Source organism: Trachurus japonicus, chromosome 14 (assembly GCF_045865225.1).
Source record: "Trachurus japonicus isolate A0001 chromosome 14, Traja_1.0".
Taxonomy (NCBI): Eukaryota; Metazoa; Chordata; class Actinopteri; order Carangiformes; family Carangidae; genus Trachurus; species Trachurus japonicus.
Genome location: NC_140920.1, coordinates 8,952,282 through 8,973,200, shown reverse-complemented (window position 1 = coordinate 8,973,200; position 20,919 = coordinate 8,952,282). Strand labels below are relative to the sequence as shown.

The window sequence follows — 20,919 nt, the reverse complement described above, 5'->3', positions numbered from 1 at the left end:
ATGTCGCCTTGAACAACCTGCGTGTTGTGGCTGGAGAGACGAGAGGCGGATATTCTGTGGAGAGGGAGTTGAGCCAAACCTGAGCCAATCATCCCACTCTCGTCTGCTTCGCCTGCAGCAAGCCCAGATTTCTCATGAGGCTTATCCAGCTGCTCTGCACTCATTTGTCAGTCGTCCTCATCTCCCAGTCTGGGAAGAGCAGGAGGAGAAGGAGGAGGAGGAGGAGGAGGAGGAGGAGAGCCACCCCCACCCTCTTCCATCTTCCCATTTGGTCGATGTGGGAGTCATCTGTGCAGGAGGCCAACCTCTAAAACCTGCTGCATCTCAGTCACATCTTATAGGTGACTCTTTCAACCACACGCCCGCTCATATTTTGATGACTAATGGCTGACTTTTGATGAATGACCTTCTGCACTGTGCTCCGGGGAAATGTAGGAAGCAGCCGTAGACACATGCTGAGATTATTCTCAGTCCAACAACATCATGTTATTTCAAGAAGCTCCCTCCCCCTTCCTCTCTGAGGGGACCGTGTCTGCTGAGCTTCATGGATCAGTGAGGTGACGCTCATCAGCAGACGTGACATTTTACTCACTGGTGGGAACATTTCGTGTGGCGCAAGTGAAAAAAAAAGAAAAAGAGAGTAGCACTTAACTCCTCCTCGCAGGAGACACCCCCCTTGCGTGTGTGTGTGGGGGGGGGGATGAAGGTTGTTGGAGTTGCTCCTTGACCCGCTTCCATCTGGTGCTGGAGGAGAAAATATACTAGGAAAGTTCAGACCAGACGCAGCCAGTCAGCCACATGTGCTGAAGAGAAGCAGCCGGATGCCTGGGTTAATATCCTCTCTGTTGCTTCACACTCACCGCGGCTCCTTTGATGTTCTGTTGAAACATTGTGCTCCGTTATCTCCTTTATCTCCCTCCACTGGCGATGTGAGATTGGAACCGGGGGAGCACTGTGGTTTAAATGTCCTCACACCTAGATGGAGGTTACAGTACACTGCAAAAACTCAAATACTGTATCTTACCAAGAATATTTGTCTTATTTCTAGTCAAAATGTCATTTCTAGTCAAAACAAATCTCATTATACTTAAAATAAGACTCATCCTATCAAAAGTAGATTGTTTTTAGACACTTTTTACTCCTTTCGAGCATATTTTCACTTGAAATAAGTAGAAAAATCTGATAGTGGAACAAGTTTTTCTTCCTTATAACAAGCACAAAAAACTTGCTTTCACTGGCAGATTTTTTTTTACTAAGTGAAAATTTGTTTGGAACAAGTGAAAATTATCTAAAAACAAGTTAATTTTTTAGGTGATGAGTCTTATTTTAAGTGGAAAGAGATTACTGTAGTTTTGACTAGAAATGAGACATTTTGACAAGAAACTAAGAGTAGAAAGGTTGCGCACATCCAATTAAAAAGGTGCTGGCCTCAAAAATAAATGTAGATAAAGAAAAAAGAAAAGAGGAGACCGCACACTTGAGCTCCCTTTATGTGCTTTTACAGTATTTAGCACATCCAACAATATCAGCAATGTTTCGAGCGTAGTACTGACAAATATTCTTGGAAAGATTTTGTGTTTTTGCAGTGTAGGCTACACGTTACAGCTCAGCTCTGTTGTTTACAATGTGATTTGTACTTTTTAATCTCCGCCTCATGCCGGACTCTATTATAGGTGATCAACCTCCAAATGCCATGTCATCAGGAGGGCACCGTGGAGGCGACGAGTGATAAAATGTAGCCTCGCCAAGGGAATAGAGCTCAGTTTCCCTTTTTTCTCCCTCTGATGATTGGGGTCATCTCTGTTATCGCCACAGCAATGTCAGTGATATATATCGTATGTGTGCCTCTCTGTGTCTGTCTGTCCATGTGTATGTTCATACGTATTAGCGCCGGGGCGTGTGTATCCATGTGGAGTAGCACCAGCAGCAGCAGCAGCAGCAGCAGCAGCATCAACCTGAGTGGCCACAGTGGGGGGGCAAAGGTCAGGGTGGTGATTTAACAGGATGGGGCAATCCCTTTCCCCCACTGCACCAGTAGAGCAAACCCTCCCCGCCACAGGCTATTTTCAGATAAGCAATTAAGACAGTGTCTCCATGCTGGACACGTACTTCAGGCCACCTTCACAGGCTGAAACCTCCCCTCTGTGCGGCAGAGCAGCCATCACAGGTGCTAAATGAGACTGAGGCTCGGTGTTGTAAATTGCTATGTAATTCCCATAGAAGTCATCAGTCTGGATTTGTATGGCTAATGTCTTTGGAAAGCAAAAGTCTTACTAAGGAGACTATCAGTGTAATAGTATTCATAAAAGAGATTTAGTTATGCCACTTTGCAGTCTCATACATAATAAATACATTCCCATTTTCCTTATAGGCCTAAGAGGTGTCTGAACTGGTGTTGATTGGGTGTATGTAGGTACGTACAAGGGATAGAAACATGCTTGTTGTTTTGTCTACCAACATAAACCCTACAGTGTAAGGTAATTAAATCTAACTACACATAAACTATGGCCTGGCAAATGACCTTGATGATATGTGAAGTATTACATATTTTTAAGTGTTGCATTTCTTTTTTTAATGTAATTAAGCTTCTGTAAAATGCAAAATATTCCTATTAATTTGTTGATGATGATCCCGGGTCAGAGAGCCAGCGATTAACCAGTGCTGTAGTTGAGTCAACAAACCTCAAATCTGAGTCGCATCTTAAGTCCAAAAAAGGTTTTGAATATATTAGTCACATGGCACACTGCTGTCATCCAAAGCTCAGTTGGTGAGCAGCAACGTGCTTTGTGGCAATCACAAAGATTCTCATTAAAACAGTGTCTTTAAGTTGCCTAACTATCTCAGAATGAGGCGTAACATTAAAGTGATTCAACCCCTTGCATTTTACAGTTTTATGAATCTGGTATGAACACAAGGAATGCAATTACTCCAAGTCTAATGATTTACAGACAGTAAACACAAAGTTTATCTCATAAATCAAATCTGTAATTACCACTTACCACCACAGGTGTCGCCAAAGACGAAGAAACAGAGATCTTGTACATTGCAACTTTAAATATTCATTATACTTCTGTCACTGTTCTTATTTTCGTTAGCTTTACTGAAAACCTGCTTCTTTTTTTTTTTTGCTCCTGCACTCCACATTCATATCACATACCTTTACCTTTACCATTTCATAGGCAGGTGTCCATGCTAACTGTCTGCACACGTTACTTCGTTTCCTCTGGCTGTGCTCCTCCAGCTGTGCTCCTCCAGCTGTGGGCCGAAAATACGCACCTGCAACATCTGATGAGGCTCACGAGCTCCTTTGTTAGCAGGTAAGCAGCCGCAGGTTAGCAGTTAGCTACATGTATTCTCCACCGAGTTTCAAAGCTCACCGCTTCACTTCACCGAGGCTTTTTATTGGCTTCAACTGTGAGTTGTCCTCTTGTTCTTGTTGAGCTCCTTTACTCTTTATTATTTGTCGTCTTTCTGTCAAAGTGTTTAGCCTACATACATGCACAAGTGATTTGTTCTTCTTTTTAAAGTAGGCTAATTGCAGTAAGTTTTTTAAGAGGTGTTCTTTGACCTCAAGGTATGCTCTTACCTCAGGTCTATGAGGTTAATATGGTCTATTTTGCTGTATTTATATGATATGACTCTTGCACATTCCTCATTCCTGTAATAAGGCCTTTTCTCAGCAGGGGAAGTTCAAGTACCATTAATAACATTTTATGGCTGTGTCCAATTTATTTGACCAAGCCACCTCCAACACTGGTAGCTGTTTTGTATGCTGGCTCACAGGGATGACTTATTGGTTCACACTACTGGGAGGTGGGTAGGTGGGGCTGGGGGTGTTGGTCCTCCTCCTAGGAAATGTGGTTTAACATTACAACACTTAATTTCATGCACTTGTTTTCTGCATTTATTGTTTAAATGTCTTTGTTTGCAATAAAGGAAATTTGGGCCCTGGTTCAAATTTCCCACCCTGTCAGCGGATCACATGCTGCTATTCTTTTGTCTGTTTTTGGACGGCTGTTGTGCAACTAATGCTGGATTAGCTTGTCTTTTATGGAAAAGGCAACACTACCTCATTACCTTAATACCTTATAAACACATCTAATAGAAAACTTGTAACATTTCCTGGTGGATCACATCGAAGTTGTTTTTGAGACTTTTTGAGAAAGAATACTCAAATATCAGATCTCATCTCTGACACGGCACACCTAAGTGAGATCTGATTACATTCACGACAAAAGACCCAGTGTTGTATGAGCTCTTAATTCATGTTCATGTTTTGGGAGTAAAAAAAAAAGACCTAGTGCTGAAAAAAAGATCTGCCCATGTAACAAATACTTATGCTCCAGGCCTATGCCCCCAATTCATTGGTTTTCCACTCCTGTGGTTCAACAGTAACCAACATGAGACACACTGCCGCCCCTGATGAATATGTAAATTGGTATTTATTGACAGTGTAGCTATATGTATGAATATGAAATTATTATTCTTTTAGACTCTGTGATGCTTTTGTGCCCCCTAATTGTAAAATAAATTAGAGTTGAGATGTAGCCATAACTAATAATGGAGCTAGCTGACCTTAGCTGATGTATACCAGTGGTCGATTTGACATGGCTAGTATGATGCTCTGTATTCAGCGTATTTTTGGCAGTTTGCTGTGTTGGGGTTAGTGTTGTTTGCCCATGTGGACTGAGATATGGTGGCCCAACTACATTTTGTTATTCCCATGTACCATGTAAGTACATATAATGCTGTAGTTACTTTCAGGGACATTTACAGATATGAAAACACATATGCAATAGAAATGACTTCATTGGAAGAAATATGGGAAGTTAGGGTGCGTGGTTTAGATAAACAGCAGATATACATGTTTCAAAACAGATGCAAACTGATATGTGTGGTTATATCTACATATTTTTAATAAACTTGCCACTTGTTTGAGATCTAAATAGTTATACTTATAATTAGTTTCACAAAGGTGGTGGAGCAATTGTTTGTTTTTCCTTCAGTATTTGTATTGCATTTGCATAGATTTGGAGGACTTTCCCCTTCATGTTGGTGCCTTTTTCTCATTGTACTGATGGCGAGTCTGTACTTTCTCCACATTTACATTATACATTCTGTTTTATATGGTTCTGGTGCAGGAAAAGCAGCTGATGTGCTGTACATCAGTCTGCCTTGTTGAAGCTAAATCTCTCAGATAATGAGGCTCTGCTGCATCAGGTGAGTGAAGGTCATATGAATCCATCCTGGTGGAAATACAATAAAAACTTGTAGGATTAAGCTGCGTTGTTACCATGGTAGGATAATACCCGGGTCAGGCGGATCAACCTTGAATATCTTGTTTTGGAGGAAAGAATTACATGTGTAGTGTAGAGAGGCAACTGGTGTAATTGGTTGTGATAAACAGCAGTTATCCTCTGCTTTGTTACACTGTACCTTGTGTTTGTGTCTTTCAAGGCCGTCGCTGTGTGAGAACGTTCTCATTTTCACTCCTGCCTTTACAGAAAGCCATGCAGTGTTGAAGTGTTTTTTTCACCCACTGGCTGAAAGCATATTGACACAAGGCATCTTGTAATGTATTTCCACTTTCCAGCTTCTTACTACAGTGTGTAACATCTTCAGATATACTCCACTTTTCCGTCAGTGCTGCAAGTTATCATTCAGGAGGCCTAAAGCCTCACTCATCCCCTCAATTACCTCAGACATCAAACAACACATGTACAGTATGAGCAGTGATGTGGGAGGATCAAAAGAATCCATTAAAGTCAAGAAAACAATTGCCTATTTTTGTAAGGGAGTGCAGCTACAGTTGGCTTGAACCTGGAGTCAGAATATATTTACTTTACAGTTTAAGCAAACAGGGTATCTACAGCTTTATCTTCTCCTCAGAAATATTTTCGGCTCTGACAGAGCAGCCAGATTAGCTCGTCTCATTCTGACCACTATGAGCAGTCAGTGTGAAAGATTATTGGATATGTGCGTCTAAAGTCTTATGCTAATTTCCCGGGGTTCATGGGAGGGCTGGATCCCCTCTTCTCTAATACAGCGTTTCATATTTGAGGCCGGCTTTTTCACCCGCCACTTGGATGTTTGTTTTTTTTTCACCCCATTTTAAACGATTCAACTAATGATGAACGAATGAACTCAGTTTGAGCATCGGCTTAATACAGTAGAGAGTGCTGCTGGTAGACCTGTGTTTATAGGTTTATAGGCTTTTTCTCAGGAGATTGGAAACACAGGGGGGAATGTTACCACTGAGAATGGGATGCTGTCCCATTTATAAACAGGAAAGTATTTTTAGGAGCGCCCAAGTGCGTTTGTTTGGTTGTGATTAGTACTGTTGTCAGCAGGGAGAAAAGACTATGAGCATTCCTCTGTAATAGCTGTTTTTTTTTTCTTCTTCTTCTTTCGGGAAAATGGTGGTGTATTAGCCCGAGCTTTAACACTGTGCTACATAGGATTAGGATGATGGAAGACGTTTACACTACAGTAGATGGTAAAATCTATAGGTTCATCCAAAGTAGTTTTGTGTTCCTGCTATGAAATATGATCCTTTGTCTGCTGCATAAGCCAGAGACTAGTCATCATCTCCCAGAGACAGGTTTTGTTTACAATAGCATTGAGGCATCAGATGCTCTTGTTTGCCGATATCATGTGAGTGAGTGAGCTCAGAGGCGCAGAGAGGTGTGTGTGCCACCGGTTATGAGACAGATGACTCTCAGTATTGGGATGGATTCCAGGCTGCGTGGTTCAGACGGCTCATGAGCAAAGACCGTGGCTCTATTTGCTTCTCAATAACAAAGACACTATAACAAGGATCTAGGTCTATGCTGCTCTTCCAGTTTGACAGCATGTGTTGATGACACAAGTAGGCCTACAATTCATTTCAGGCAAATACCAAACACATGCTGCCGGTCACAGGAAGTCAAGCGGCCAAACCGGTTTGACTCCCACATGTCAGAAGAGATGACAGGATCACTGTGTTGTACCTGCTGTGCAGAATCCCTGCCCTGAAACTCTTTGTTGATACTGTAGCCTCGCCTTTCACTGTTAGAGTATACACCGATGCCACCATGTGGACGAAGGGGGACATTACATGTTGTTGTAGTGACTGAGAAACGATTTGGTACGGTGAAGGGTTGGCTCTTGTTTTACAGTTAAATCATGAACATAAATTGAATACTTTTTTGGCCAATTAATATACGTATGTTGTTCATGTCATAATGTTTGTGTAAGATGTCAAGGTGTTAGGATGATGCATTGTCTATTGTTGTAGTCCTGCCTCTTATGCTTTTATCTTCATTGTTTTTATGTCTAACATCAACCTGCCAATGGAAATTAGCCACTTGGCTACAATCCCACATATTTACACAACAGTGTTCATTAATATGTACTGTTCCCATTTTAAATCTGAAAAATCTGAATCTGAATATTATCTGGTTGTCTTATGGATCAAAGACATTTAAGAAGTGTAGTAGCACAGCACCTATTATATAGGGTAAAGCACATGTAAAGAAAAAAAAAAAAAAAATCTTAACCACTGAGAAAATCGACCTGAAAGTATTTTCATAAGATTATTTTTTCCCAAAATAGTAATTAAAAAAACAAAACAAACATCAGTTACTAGAAATTAATTAGTTACAGCTTCTCAGTTGTGTATAATATATTTATAATTGCAAATACTTTTTGGTTAAATGGACTAAATGAGTTACTATACTGTAGTTGACACATGATTTGTTCCACTGGGGCTTTGGGAAATGTGATGGGCTGTTTTAAATATTTTCTGGTTTTATTTAACCAGGCATTAAATGTCAAAACAGACACCATAAAATCAATCATCAGAACATAAATGGTTGTGATTATATAATACAAATTTACAGTAATCTACAAAACAACCTACATTTCTCCACAAGACAACCAGTCTAAACCGCCTTAAACCTGCAAACAAAGGAAAATGGAAACGACAGAGCTCACAGATTCCTGCAGAACCGACTTAATTCACAGACCTGAACTCTGTAATGTTTATCTAACCACATCAGGTTACAGGGATGGACTGATTGATTGATTGTAAACTGGTAGGTTAATCAATAATGAAAATAATTAGGTTTAACAAGTTAATTTGGTGAGTTTTAATTGGATAAGTGTCAGGATTTCCACTGTGTGAAAGCTGTGATGCCTGAAGGGAGAACATCATTACTCAGTGATGTGTGAAACACCAGAGCTGCTGTATCAGGATGGTTTGGTTTCATCCCTCCTCTCTCTCTGTTGCAGTTGTTAGTCTGTTGTTTGATTAAGACATCGCGACCGGTTCTGTCGATCACCACAGTGGATAGAGTATCTCTTGGCAAACTAGCCGCTCCATTCAGGCGGTAACTTCATCTGATTATTGATAACTGAATCTGGCTGCACTTTCAATCAATGAAAACAACTCTGGTGGACTGGGCCACTGCCCAGAAATAACATGAGCTCTAGGGTTTTACAGTAGCTTTTTTTTAAAGAATTGATTATCTCTTGGTTATTTTTAATCTCATGTTATATCAGTTAATGGCTTGTGCAACTCCAACAGTACCAATTATTTTGTGTGTGGTTTTGTCACATGCAGCCTTTTCCTCGTTCTGCCCAGACGGGATGTGGCAGACGAGGCAAAACCGAGGAGAAGGAGCTTAGATTACATGAAACCTGCAGCGGAGACTGTGAAAAGCCAGGTTCTGTCCAGTGGAGGGAGGATTTGTAGTAACATCCGAAAGCAGTTTACTCAGGGAGTTTAGGATTTTGTTGGTCAGTGCTTAGAAAAGGCTGCTGCTGCGCCAGAAATAGCTGATAGAAGCAGACCGCGGCTCTGGCTCGACACAAAAGGTGTGAGGTGGAGTTTGGGAGAGGATTTCATGACTCAGGGAAGATGTCATACCTCCATGTATTATAGATGGTCTCTGAGCTGTTGACCAGGCTGCAAGGAGTTGGTTCTCATTTGGTCAGAGACATGAGAGTAGACCTGAAATTATGAGTTTATAAATTGATAGGATGATAGAAAATGAATAATTTACTGCCAGTCATCAGAGTTTTTTTTAATTTTATGTTAAGAAAAACACCATCCTCTTAGATGTTCATATTTGCTTCTCCACCGCCAGAGTAAAACTGGAGAGGTTCAGGGTTCAGAGTGTTATTTTATCACAGGCAACAACACCTGTTCATGAACAGACTGCCTGCTATCATCTTTTATAGTCCTGACCTGAACTTGGTGCGTTTACATCGTCTTCTTTGCCTTTTGTTGTTGTTGTTGTTGTTGTACTAACCAATCATGTTGCAGAATATAATGGCGTCATCTGATTTCTCTGGAATCAAAGCCCGTTCAGAAGAATATTTCCTAATAGGCTACATCATTGCCAAGGGGATTTTTTGGTGTCAGGTGCAGACTTCCTCTTCCTTTTTCATTCTGCACATAGCCCTTATATTCTGTGGATCCTAAACTGTATTTAAAAAGAAAAAACTTCTTTTTTCATCAGATTTCATCAAATCACAAAGTAATTAAGTCTTGAGCACATCTTTTTTTAGATGAAGGATAACATGTTCACACATCATGATTATACTGTTGCATAATAAGTTTCATACCTTTGGGACACAGTCACACCTTTTTACAATAATAATTTACATACTCATGATGTAGTAGCTGATTTTGTACACTAGCTTTTTTTCTGGGGACATTCTCACTACTTTAATGTTTTATAGAGTAAATGATTAAAATCAAATTAATTCATAAAAAATTAGGTCTAGAAGTAACAGTTGTTCAGATTTGGATGGTTAATTGGACGGGACTGATCGTTTGGTCAATAACACCCATAGGTCTTTGTGATCAGATCTTATCAGAAACAGAGCTGGAGTTTAAACCAAATAATTTTTCATTACAGAAAAAAAAAAAAGTTTGGCATGAGGCTGGAAACAGGTTGTATTTCCCATGGATAATCTGCTAAATTACAGATACATTGATCATCAAAATAATTGCTGAATCATGTTGTTGCCTGATTACTTGACTTATCTTCACAGAAAATACTAAAATAGTAAAAAAGAAAAATAGTTGCAGCCTTAGAGTGGTGTAGTATCTACCTTTATTCTTCATGCTGTATAAGTGTCAGCAACAACAAATTGTTTAGTTGAAACTAACACTGAATAGTTGTAAGACCTGTGTAACGTGTTTGTTTGTAACAGTTTGGCGCCCTCTCCTGGTCAAAGCCTGAACAACCACACAGGCTTCATGTTGAGGAAACTTTAGTGTCTGTCCCAGCAGCGGGACGGACGGGAGGCGTTTACTTGGCAGCAGCAGGAAACATAAAGCAACCCAACAGTAGGCTAACTGATGGAGCCAACGTTACGTCTGATTGATGTCTGACCCGGCGTGCGTCAGTGCTAAACATCAATCAGAAAAGGTTGCCTGAATGCTGTGGTTATTCAGTGTAATGGGAACGTCAATAACTCTTGCATCCTCTGATGAATACACAAGTACTTGTGCCATGATTCACCCGGTGAAGGCTGCTGATGTGTGAACCAGCCACAACTACTGTATCTGATGTTGTAGCTACACAATGTTTCTGCAGAGTCAGCAATCGATCAGCTGATCAGCGGCGACTGTGATAAGTGGTACAACAATCTTTACAGCTACTTCTTAACTACACAATCAAGAGCATTTAAGGGGCGACACTACAGGTGAATAGGGTAAAAAGTTTAAATAACAGATGTCACCATGAAACTTCCAAAGTTTATCACTCACATTAAGACAAATATTTTTTGTATTACAAGTTTTGTCAAATTGTATGTTTAAATATGTAAATGAGGCAATATCTGATTAAATATGCACAAATTTACATACATTTCCAGAACCGAAATCTGAAAAATAGATAAAGCCCCTTTAAAAATTCTTGTTTTATTTTGTTGACATATAGAGTCAGAAGTTTTTACAGAGGAGGATTTTGGATATCTCTTTTTATCACTCTGTAAATGAAAAAACACTGTCACCAGCCCTAAAAAAAAATCCAATTTCACCATGTTTTTTAGGAATAAAATGTTGTATAAATCAGGCTTTGAATGATATATCAACAATCCCCTCTGTAAAAACCTTCAGAATATACACAGGAATAAAACTGGAAGGTTTGGTGTCTGTAAGTGCTGCTGAAGTGGAGATTTCTGGCTCAGAGTCTGAGGAAAAACTCATTTTGAGAAAACAGCCTTTAAAGACTTGTACTGTAAAATTCCATAGATTGTTAATGTAAATCACACTTTTACGATTGGTTGCGGATACGGAGAAAATGGCAATTTTTGGAGCCTCATTGTTCAATAGAGAGAGAGCTTTACAATGATACCTGACATGACATGGGTCAGACAACAGGCAACAGGGACAGTATAACATGTTAACTTTTGGTGAATTTAGGAGAAATCTACAGACAAAAGAGACTAAATGAAGTAAAATAAAAACCTTAATGTGGATTTTCTACCATTTCCTTTGACTTTTCTTAAAGAATACATCTTAAAGTACAGTACATGAGTTGTAGCTAAAGTAGTTTATCCTCTCTGGGGTGTCTAATGCTGAGTCATTAAGTGTGTAAATGTGTCGTGTCAGAGAGAAATACAGCCTGTTTACTCAGTTCAGTGGGTGGAGGAATAAAAGCCCCAAAACAGAGTTAGTACACATTTTTTAATAACATGGCACAATTTACATAACACAAGTTTAAATGAGGAGCATGCTGAAGATTCAGTCGCTTCATTTTTTTTTCTCATTTTTGTACATGATCTAGAAAGACTTCATTTTTTTCCCCTGTACATGGTAAACAGCAAAAAAAAAAAAAAAAAGTTTCTCATTAACAATCTTTTTGAAATACGCATTAACTAACCACTATGGCTCCGGTGGACATTTTTATGTTGGATTAAAAAACACTGCACAACATGATATCACAGAGTTTGAAGCGCACAACTAAACCTTCAGTGGACTACTAAAATAGATCTCTGCTCGTTAGAAACAAACTGTCCATAGTTTAGACTTTTGCCTTTTTTTGTCTTTTGATTTTGTAGGTACAACAACTTAGGAAAGCACTTTAATACACTGTTTGACCAACAGAATCTATTTCCAAAACATGTACTTTACACTCCTTCAGTAGGGCTAATGTGCTGTCATCGTGTTTAACCTGCTGCATTCTCCCCACAACGAGACTCTCGGCAACTGAGTGAAGAGAAGAGTTGGAGTTGGAGGTTGATGCAGTCAGTGTGGTTGGGTTGGGTTGTGTATCTTAACATTTGTGCTGCTGACATTTCACATTAAAAATCTATTGAAATGCAATTCTTCCATCAGCTGTTTCTAGGATTGTCACCACAACGTGTTAGAGTTGAGAAACTGATTCTAAAATCCAAATTTCTGTCTTAAAAAAAACAAAAAAAAGCTGCAGGGGACCCAGTGTTTGTTAAGTCATAGTTGTGGAGAGAATACAGCTTTTTTTTCTTCTTTTTTTTTGTCCTTTACTGGTTACACAGTCAGTAGTGGTGAGAAGGCCAGCTTTCAAAAAGGGAGCCCAGACATTTGTTGCATAGTTGAATATGGGGTCTCTGGTACAATGCTAATCAGCTGCGTCAACCGAGAAGAAAAAACAAAAAACCAAAAAAACGAAACGGAAATTGCAAAAAGCACATTCTGAATCACCGCTGTAATACTCCTCTGTTTACATTTGTTCAAAGTAAAGCTTTCAAAACACCCTTTTGCATATTTGTACCATGATTTTTGAATCCATACAGAGTGAGCACAGCGACTGTACACATTATCTACACACTTTGCTGTCAGTGCTAAAGTACCTGTACATTCCAAGACTGTTCATTCTTGCTCCACACTCACTTTGCTGTACAAGAGGAAGAATGAACACAAAAAAAGCTGGAGCAAACTGGAAAAAACTTTTTAAAAATGTATTTTTTGTTCCATGATTATTGTCTCTTTGTAGTTTTTGTACAAAAAACAATTCATCGCGCGCGGGCATGTCGCTGCCCACATAAGTTATTCACAGCTATATTACAGTCTTTGCTTTGCCCAAAGCTAAGTGCTTGGTGTGAGTTCAGTGTTACACTGCAAAAACTCAAAATCTTACCAAGAAAATTTGTCTTATTTCTAGTCAAAAATGTAATTTCTAGTCAAAACAAATCTCATTATACTTAAAATAAGACTCATCACATTAAAACGTAGCTTGTTTTTAGACACTTTTTACTTCTTTCAAACACATTTTCACTTGGAATAAGTAGAAAAATCTGATAGTGGAGCAAGTTTTTCTTTCTTGCTTTCACTGGCAGATTTTTCTACTTATTTCAAGTGAAAATTTGTTTGAAACAAATGAAAATGATCTAAAAACAAGTTTGTTTTTAGGTGATGAGTCCTATTTTAAGTGAAAAGAGTTTAGTTTTGACTAGAAATGAGACATTTTGACAAGAAATAAAGACAAATATTCTTGGAAAAGTTTTGAGTTTTTGCAGTGTTAGTGAGGCACAGGGCTGAAGTGGCGCAGAGTCTCCGCAGCTCACCGCGCCTCGATGTCTTTGTGCGGCGGCGGCCTGTCTCTGATATCTGTTGCCATGGGAGTAGTCCGTCTGGGTGAGCCAGGCCGGGCGCCCAGCGTGGGGATGAGCGGCGGCGGGGCGCTCAGAGAGGCGGTGGGTGGGGTTTTGTTCAGAATACCGTTCTGATGCGCCGCCGCCGCCGCCGCCGCTGCAGCCGCCGCCGCCGAGGGGCTGACCCGGGAGAAGTGCATTCCTGGGAGTCCTGGCGCCATGAGGCCGGGCGCCGGGTGCGGGGGCAGGTGTCCGTCGAGGGCGGGGTGGTGGTGGTGCAGCGCCGGGTGGAGGCGGCCGTGCTCGTAGTCCTCTCGGAGCATGTTGAGGCGCTCGCGCTCCTCCAGCTGCGCGCGCTCCTGCTCCCGCCGCTGCTCCAGCGCCAGAGGATGATGATGATGGGCCGACGCGTGGTCGCGGTTAAAGTCGTGAGGCTCGCGGTCCCGGTAGGAGCGCTCGGCCTCGTACAGGCGCGGCGGCCCGGCCAGCCGGTGCAGCGGGTCGTTCCTTAGCAACAGGTCCCGCGTGGCCACCAGCTGGTCCGTCCGTCGGTGGATGTCCAGACCGCGGTACGGGTCGCGCATCGGGTCCCAGTGGAAGGCCGGGTACGGGAAGCGGTCGGCGCCCGGGATGGGGCTGATCCCCATGAAGGGCGCCACCACGCGAGTTCTCTCCAGGCCGCTGATGCTGTTGATGGGATGGACGCCGGCCATGCCCATCGGCACCGGCATGGAGGAGGAGTGGGGGGGAGGAGGAGGAGGAGGGTGGAGGTTTGGCGTGGGGGGCGTGGCCCGCGTCGGATGCTGCTGCTGCTGCTCGCCGCTCGGCCGCTCCGTCGTCGTCGGCGGCGCTCCGTCCTGCTCCTCCTTCCTCTCCTCCTTCACCTTCACCTCGTTGTTCTTCTTCTGGTGCTCGTAGGGCAGCGGCAGCTCCACCTTCTTCTCCAGCAGCAGCGCCTCGCGGCTCAGCCCGCTGCCCGGCCGCTCCAGGCTCGTCTGCCGGATGTAGGGCGACGCCGTCCCCCGGTTGTTGTTGTTGTTGGACACCTTGTCCTCGTTGGACACTCGGCTGTCGTGGATGACGGGCGTGGTGTCCTTGTCGCTGTGCTGGTTGTTGTCTTTGAGCTTGTGGTCGTCGGTGCCGTTGTCCTTCCAGGACTCCGAGTGGTCCCTCTCTCTGTCTTTAGCCTTGTTCTCCTTGTCCCGCGGAGGTTCTCCAGACACGGGGGTCAGGTGGTTCCTGTGGTGCTCGGGGGGGCGGCTGTGGCCGAGGAGGCTGATGGGGTTCACGGGGACGGGCGACGGATGGCTCATGTGACGCTTCTCCACAGAGTCCCTACAGACACAAAGTCCCACATTAGAACCAGTAACTTTTTATTCCAAATGAAAAACTCTCAGCTAAAACATGAAACAACAAACAAGTAATGTATTGCATCACAACAAGTAAATCAAACTCCTGTTTATCCACAGGGTTTAAGTAAAGTGTAACAAAACGTACATGTGAGGAATAGAGACCTTGTACAATATTTACATAGTGTGATCACTCTGTGAAGATAGAAACAATAAAATGAAATATTGACTAGCACAGTACTACTGCAGCCCTTATTTCTTACCGTATCTTATTCCATATTGTAATTTTATGTGAATCTACTGCTAATATTCTGTTTTTTCTCATATTTATGCAGATAACAATGCCATGCAGCGCTGCATGGCATTGTTATCTGTTTTCTTATTTCTTATCTTTTACTGATATAAATGCTGCTAACTCTGTCCTCTCTTATATTTATGCAGGTTGCCATCTGCTTTCTTATTGTTGTAACTGTTGCTAACACTATATCTTTTCATACTTATGCAGGTAGCTTCCTACTGTTATCTTTTTGTATGGTATGTCTGTCCGTCTTTAAATGTGAGGACTAAGGATGGAAATTAGTGTTTCACGTGTCACAAATTGTTCATTAATGTGCACTATCCTTCTCAAATAAACAATCAAATGAAAAATGAAAAATCCCAGCGGCCTTGGAACAAAGTCTGCAGGTAATCACACAGTAATCACATTTGGCAGCTACCGTCTGTCGTACTGAACCCACCTGTCTTTGTCGTCTTTCCCGACCAGCGAGTCTCGCTTGTCAGAGTCTCTGTCCCTCTCGTGTGAGCTGACGGAGGCGCTCCTCTCAGAGTCTCCGGGCTTCAGCCACGGCGGCGGCGTGGGGAAGGACGGCGGCGTGCGGTGCAGCCGGTTCCACGGCTCCTGGTGGCCGCCGTTACCGTTGTTGTTGTTGAAGTGCTGCTGTGCGTTGGGGCCGTCTTTATGGCCGAATACTGAGTTGGCCGCTGCTAGGGATTCAACACGCGGAAAAACACGGGAGGACACAAGTTAAATGCGTATCTCAACATCTTGATTTGTTGTGTTTGAGTAATGGTAACTAAAACGTAAATCTCTAGTTGAACATGAACATGAAAGGCTATTTCAGATGCAGCAGTGTCATTGTTGAGGCTAAAACTCACTTAGTGCTGGATTCCCCAGTCCTCCGAAGGCTGACGAACTGAGAGCTCCCAGTCCTCCAAATGATGCAGGCCTCCCGAAAGGTTCTGGTGGGAGACACGACATGCTACTGACTGTGTGTCCAATCAACATCCTCCATAATTTTACTTTTTCAGAGTGAAAACAACAGAGAAGAACTGGCGAGACCTCCTTACCTAAGTGAGACGCTGGGGCGAGGAAGTTTCCAGGGTGGTGCTGTGGATGGCCAAAGGGACCGGCTGATGGGTGTGTAGGTCCTGAGCAGAGACAGACAGAAGATTTCAACATTGATCGACTAACAAACGTAGGTCTATATTAATTTTGTATAAGAATAGAATGCCTTTATTGTCACTATACACATGTACAATGAGATTAAGAGCTCTCCTTCAGTGCAAACATATGCATAGAATAAAGATACATTTCAATAATAAATAATAAATCTATGTATCATAAGATAAAATAAGTTATATATATATATATAGTATGGATTATTAAGAAAAATTGCACAGCAGATGAGTATTGCACAGTGGGTGGTTGAGAGGTTGGACTGTAATGTCAGTGCATGCAAGTTTTTTTTCACCTTGGAAACTGTAGTTAAAAAAAATCGAAACCCTTAACTACAAACTAATCATTATCATTATCTATCATAATCATAATTCATCCAAATGCATTTGAGGTAGTTTAGAAATAAGCCTTAATATTTCACTCTGTTCCCAAGAGCATTATCAAGTCTAATCTTCATCTCCAAAATATCCCACTCAGTTCATATCGTCACAAGTTTTCAAAATGTTGTTGTATCATGTATGTTGTCTGTTTGTGCATTAAAAAAATCATATCTGCTGATCATTGTAGCTAGAGGTGAGGCTCTTGGGATGGAAATGCAGTTCCGCATGTTGGTCCAGATTGGTCCATGATTAGATTTTAATTTTAGATTTAACTGTCCTCTTCTAGCGCCATTATCAGGTCAAGGTTTTAATTTGTAAAATACTTTAGTTTATGACCAAATACCTGCAAGGTAAATGGCGTTCCCTCAGCTGTGGTTTATAGAGCAGACAAACATGCTACAGTAGATTAACATGCTTGCTTAAATCAGTGCTTCTATCAGTCTCAACCTCCTACACAGCCTTTAAATCCAGATTGTGATGTTAAAACAAGTGTGAGTGTAGTATTATAATATAATTGGTTGTCTGAGGGGAGCTGCACTACACTGACATCCATCCATGTGAGTTAGGGTTGACATCATTATTATTATTTACCCGGCGTTGTGGGTGAATCCTGTTGCTTCTGTCTTGGAGCTCGACTCAGACAATAATGTGAACAGACAGGAGGAGTTTTCTCTGAACAGCAGGAACTGATCGACCGCTGCTGTACGTCAGCGGCTACCGGCGCTAACCATCAGTCAATCTCTCGTCTACGCTACGCAGAGATCCCAAACACTCACCTGCAGCGGAGAAGAGAGTGGCGGGGCGTGCCAAGTCGCTGGGGTGATGGATGGCGCCGAAGATCCCGGGGCCCGGGGGTCGACTCAGGAACTCGGGCTTGAGGCCGAAATCGAGCTTGTGAGGGTCGACCTGCATCTGCTGCTGGAAAACGCCAGACCGACACAGAGGAACACATGTAAAACCCTCCACACACGGCTGCTGCTGCAAAACTATCACTGTTTTTCACTGTATTGCTTTGCAGTGTGAGATGTTAAAGCCTTTGGAAACCTGACTATATATAGTAAAAATGCTTATATTATATCAAAGTCAAGTGCCTCATTAAGCATCCACAAAAGTCTGAGTGACAATAACTATTCATAACTATTAGAAAACCTTGTTTAAAAACAGCTCATTTTGCTATTGAGGCACTATTGAGGCCACTGGTCAGGACAGTGTGGGCGTGGCAGATAACGCTATGATTGACAGCTCCATTGTCATAGCAACACGTCAATGGCGACCGTTAAAAAAAAAAAAAGTCCTCACCGGAGGACGTGCATCGATTGATTGATGCTGTTTAGCAGCTAACTAGTCTACCAGCTTCGTTTTGGAGCATCATAACCGTCTTTGGTCGTAGTCTCACAGAAAAAAAAGAAGCTTTTAACCGTCACTCCTGTCTGTGTGAGCGCCAGGAGGGGCTGACTGACACACACACTGAGACAAGGCAGGTCGCACTGGAAAGCTAATAAATGCTAAAAGCTAATCGCCAATTTACACACACCCTCCCTCCCTCCCCTCACCCCCCCCCCCAAAAAAAAAAAAAAAAACCGGCTGTATCGGCTGTATGTAGAGAGGAGTTGTGAGGAGTTGTGGGCACACACACAGACAGACAGAGTGACACACAGACACAGACAAGGTAGGTCGCGCTGGAAAGCTAATAAATGCTAAATGCTAATCGCCACACACACACAACTCGGGTTGACATGGCTCTGGTTATGAGGACTAGAGGAGTGGAGGAGTGACCGTTAGCAGCAGAACGGTTTTGTTCGCCGCCACTGGGGGGCTGGATGAGAGAACTGACGTGGCGATTTATTAGTGGTAGGATTTATTGCGTGATAAATCCCAGAGATAACTCCGCCCAATTCAAACCTACTGTACAAAACCTTAAAAGACAAATATTTTCAATTTGGATGGAAACTTTTTTCTAATTATTTTTACATGTTTAATAATATGTACATAAGACCCTAAAATACATGGTTAGGAGGCTTTGGTGGATTTGGGTTTCCAGAGGCTTTAAAGGAAAACAAAAAAAAACTATGATGTTTATTGCGGCAGAAGCCAGATAAATTTAATTACCTGTCATTTTAATTGTTTAAACAGTAGAACAACAGTGTGAGAGTAGGATTACTTTTACAAATCTCTGATCACTATCAAATGAGCACAAAGGTCGGCTTCTATGTTTACAATGTAATTAAGAAGAGAGGCACTGATAAAATAAACAGAATAGAAAAAGGAAAGAAAAGATTAGTCCCTTTTTGAAAGGCTAATTAGTCCAAAATATACTTGAACTGTTGCAGCCAAATTCAAAACTCCTGCAGATTTGTTTCCAATTAAGAAGGAAGTGTCCAAAATCAACATGACACAGTAGTTTAGTTCTGAGCAGCTTTTTCAGTGTGTATTATGCACACACACACACTGGAAAACACCAAAAGGTGAAAACTCAAAACAGACTAAAAAGAAAAGCTGATGCATAAAGTCTCCCAGAATGAAGGTGACTCAGCTCCTACTGAATTAGTGGGAAAACATTTCACTTTCTCTAGTGTCTTTCTTGTACACTATATTAAACAGTAAACTAAACACTGTGTTAATACATAGATCTGTTACAATGTAGAGAGGAGTCAGGAGAGTCCTCACCTTCACTTTCTGCTGGTGGTGATAGATTTGCCAGGCGATATGGACATGCATGGCGCACCACTTCCCTGGTTTCTGTACAAGACAAAAAAAAAACACTGTTATAACATTTATTCAACAACAATCAGCAGCTGATTTATTTATAACATTTTATGTGAATTTCAAGTTACACTAGAAACTATGTGGTGAGGTGTGTTTTCATTCTACAAGGACATACAGTCGTATATACTATAGGTTTCTCACATCAGCCCAAGACGCTCTCCACAATGAGCTTTGTTGTGATTTAAACTACGACACTCAACCTCCAAGTGCAGCACTCATTTAATTAAAGACACTATTTTAGTCCATTAGCAAAAACCCTTTAAGGCATTTGCCATTATCATGAGTGTGTGTGTGTGTGTGTGTGTGTGAAGGTGCAAGAAGGTGCACGGGGGAGTGAGCACTCACCCTGAGAATGGGCCGAAATGGATCCGTTAGCTGATAGAGAGAGAAAGAGAGAGAGAGGGAAAAACAAGTTGAGTTATTTTGTTTTCAATCATGCAGGCTGTAATTAGTCTCCGTGTGGAGCGTTTGTTATGATCCACATAGGAATGTTTAAACTTCTCTTTGAAATTAAGCATGGCGAGAGCAATTACCACATGGGTACAAATAAAATAAGACCAACATGGCAACAGAGAGGATGATGGGAATGTGTACTCCAGTTGTTCAAAGGTAGTCCGATTGGATTTTGGATAATGGATTGGATCAAATCTTGAAAATGGGTTGTTCAAAACCAAAACTTTTTAGTAGGATCGGGATAACTTTGATCCAAAAAAAAAAAAACAGGATTATTCTGATCCCAGCAGTCGGGTGGATTCAGGGGAGATTTCAGGAACAAAATGCGATTAAAATTAAATTCAAACTGGTCAAATAAACAATTTATAATGTAGTATATTGATTTATGTTTTGCACCTAGTTTTGCACCTAATTTTTAAACCATAACAGTGATTAGTAAATAAAGTTAACTTTTGAATATTCTAATCTACAACTGAAAAACTTTTCTCCAACTACTTTTCCCCAAACTGAATTTAATGAAATTTGAAGTTTGAATTTGAAACACACGGGGAAATATTCACAATTTCACTAATGTACTGTATATTTGCTTTTTTAAATGTATTTTAACAGCCCAATCAGATGGAGTCTGGCTGTTTAAAATATATTGAAGAAAGAACAAAGAGCACAGAAAACAATACATACACTCTGTTTTCAAATAAACACACTTTGAGTGAGCCCATGCTGCTGTTGTTTACCGACCAATCAGCCTTCATTGTGATGCACAGTCCCATCTAGAGAACTCATTATCCAGATTTGGTCATCTTGAAAAGTTTGGATCTGAATTCTGGATCAGACTGATCCAATCCTACTTTGCTTTGAACAACTGGGATGAAATTTAGACGGATTACGTGATCCTGGATAGCAAAAAAGGGATAATTTTGATCCAGATGAAACCTTTTGAACAACT

At 41.5% G+C, this 20,919-nt stretch overlaps 1 protein-coding gene and 1 long non-coding RNA gene across 6 annotated transcripts in view; one reads left to right on the top strand and one right to left on the bottom strand.

The window, feature by feature from the left end:
* The first annotated feature begins 3,250 nt into the window (after positions 1-3,250).
* On the top strand, positions 3,251-17,699 carry LOC146974208 (uncharacterized). Of its 2 annotated transcripts, none has more exons than XR_015037594.1 (3): positions 3,251-3,317; positions 16,227-16,393; positions 17,514-17,699. It is a non-coding gene; the product is annotated as an uncharacterized LOC146974208 (long non-coding RNA). The 2 variants fall into 2 exon arrangements; XR_015037595.1 differs by lacking the exon at positions 3,251-3,317 and adding an exon at positions 5,129-5,220.
* Positions 13,440-20,919, bottom strand: part of auts2a (activator of transcription and developmental regulator AUTS2 a) — a 326,493-nt gene continuing 319,013 nt past the window's right edge. The window contains exons 13-19 of one of the 4 annotated variants that reach the window (XM_085797320.1): positions 19,866-19,895; positions 19,422-19,493; positions 17,531-17,669; positions 16,266-16,346; positions 16,074-16,157; positions 15,656-15,899; positions 13,440-14,904 (exon numbers count right to left, since the gene is read on the bottom strand). In XM_085797320.1, coding sequence (XP_085653446.1) covers positions 13,539-14,904; positions 15,656-15,899; positions 16,074-16,157; positions 16,266-16,346; positions 17,531-17,669; positions 19,422-19,493; positions 19,866-19,895 — 2,016 coding nt within the window. In that variant the 3' untranslated portion in view covers positions 13,440-13,538. Of the gene's footprint in view, positions 14,905-15,655; positions 15,912-16,073; positions 16,158-16,265; positions 16,347-17,530; positions 17,673-19,421; positions 19,494-19,865; positions 19,896-20,919 lie in introns of all 4 variants that reach the window. The other 3 variants (XM_085797321.1, XM_085797319.1, XM_085797318.1) reach the window with 3 other exon arrangements.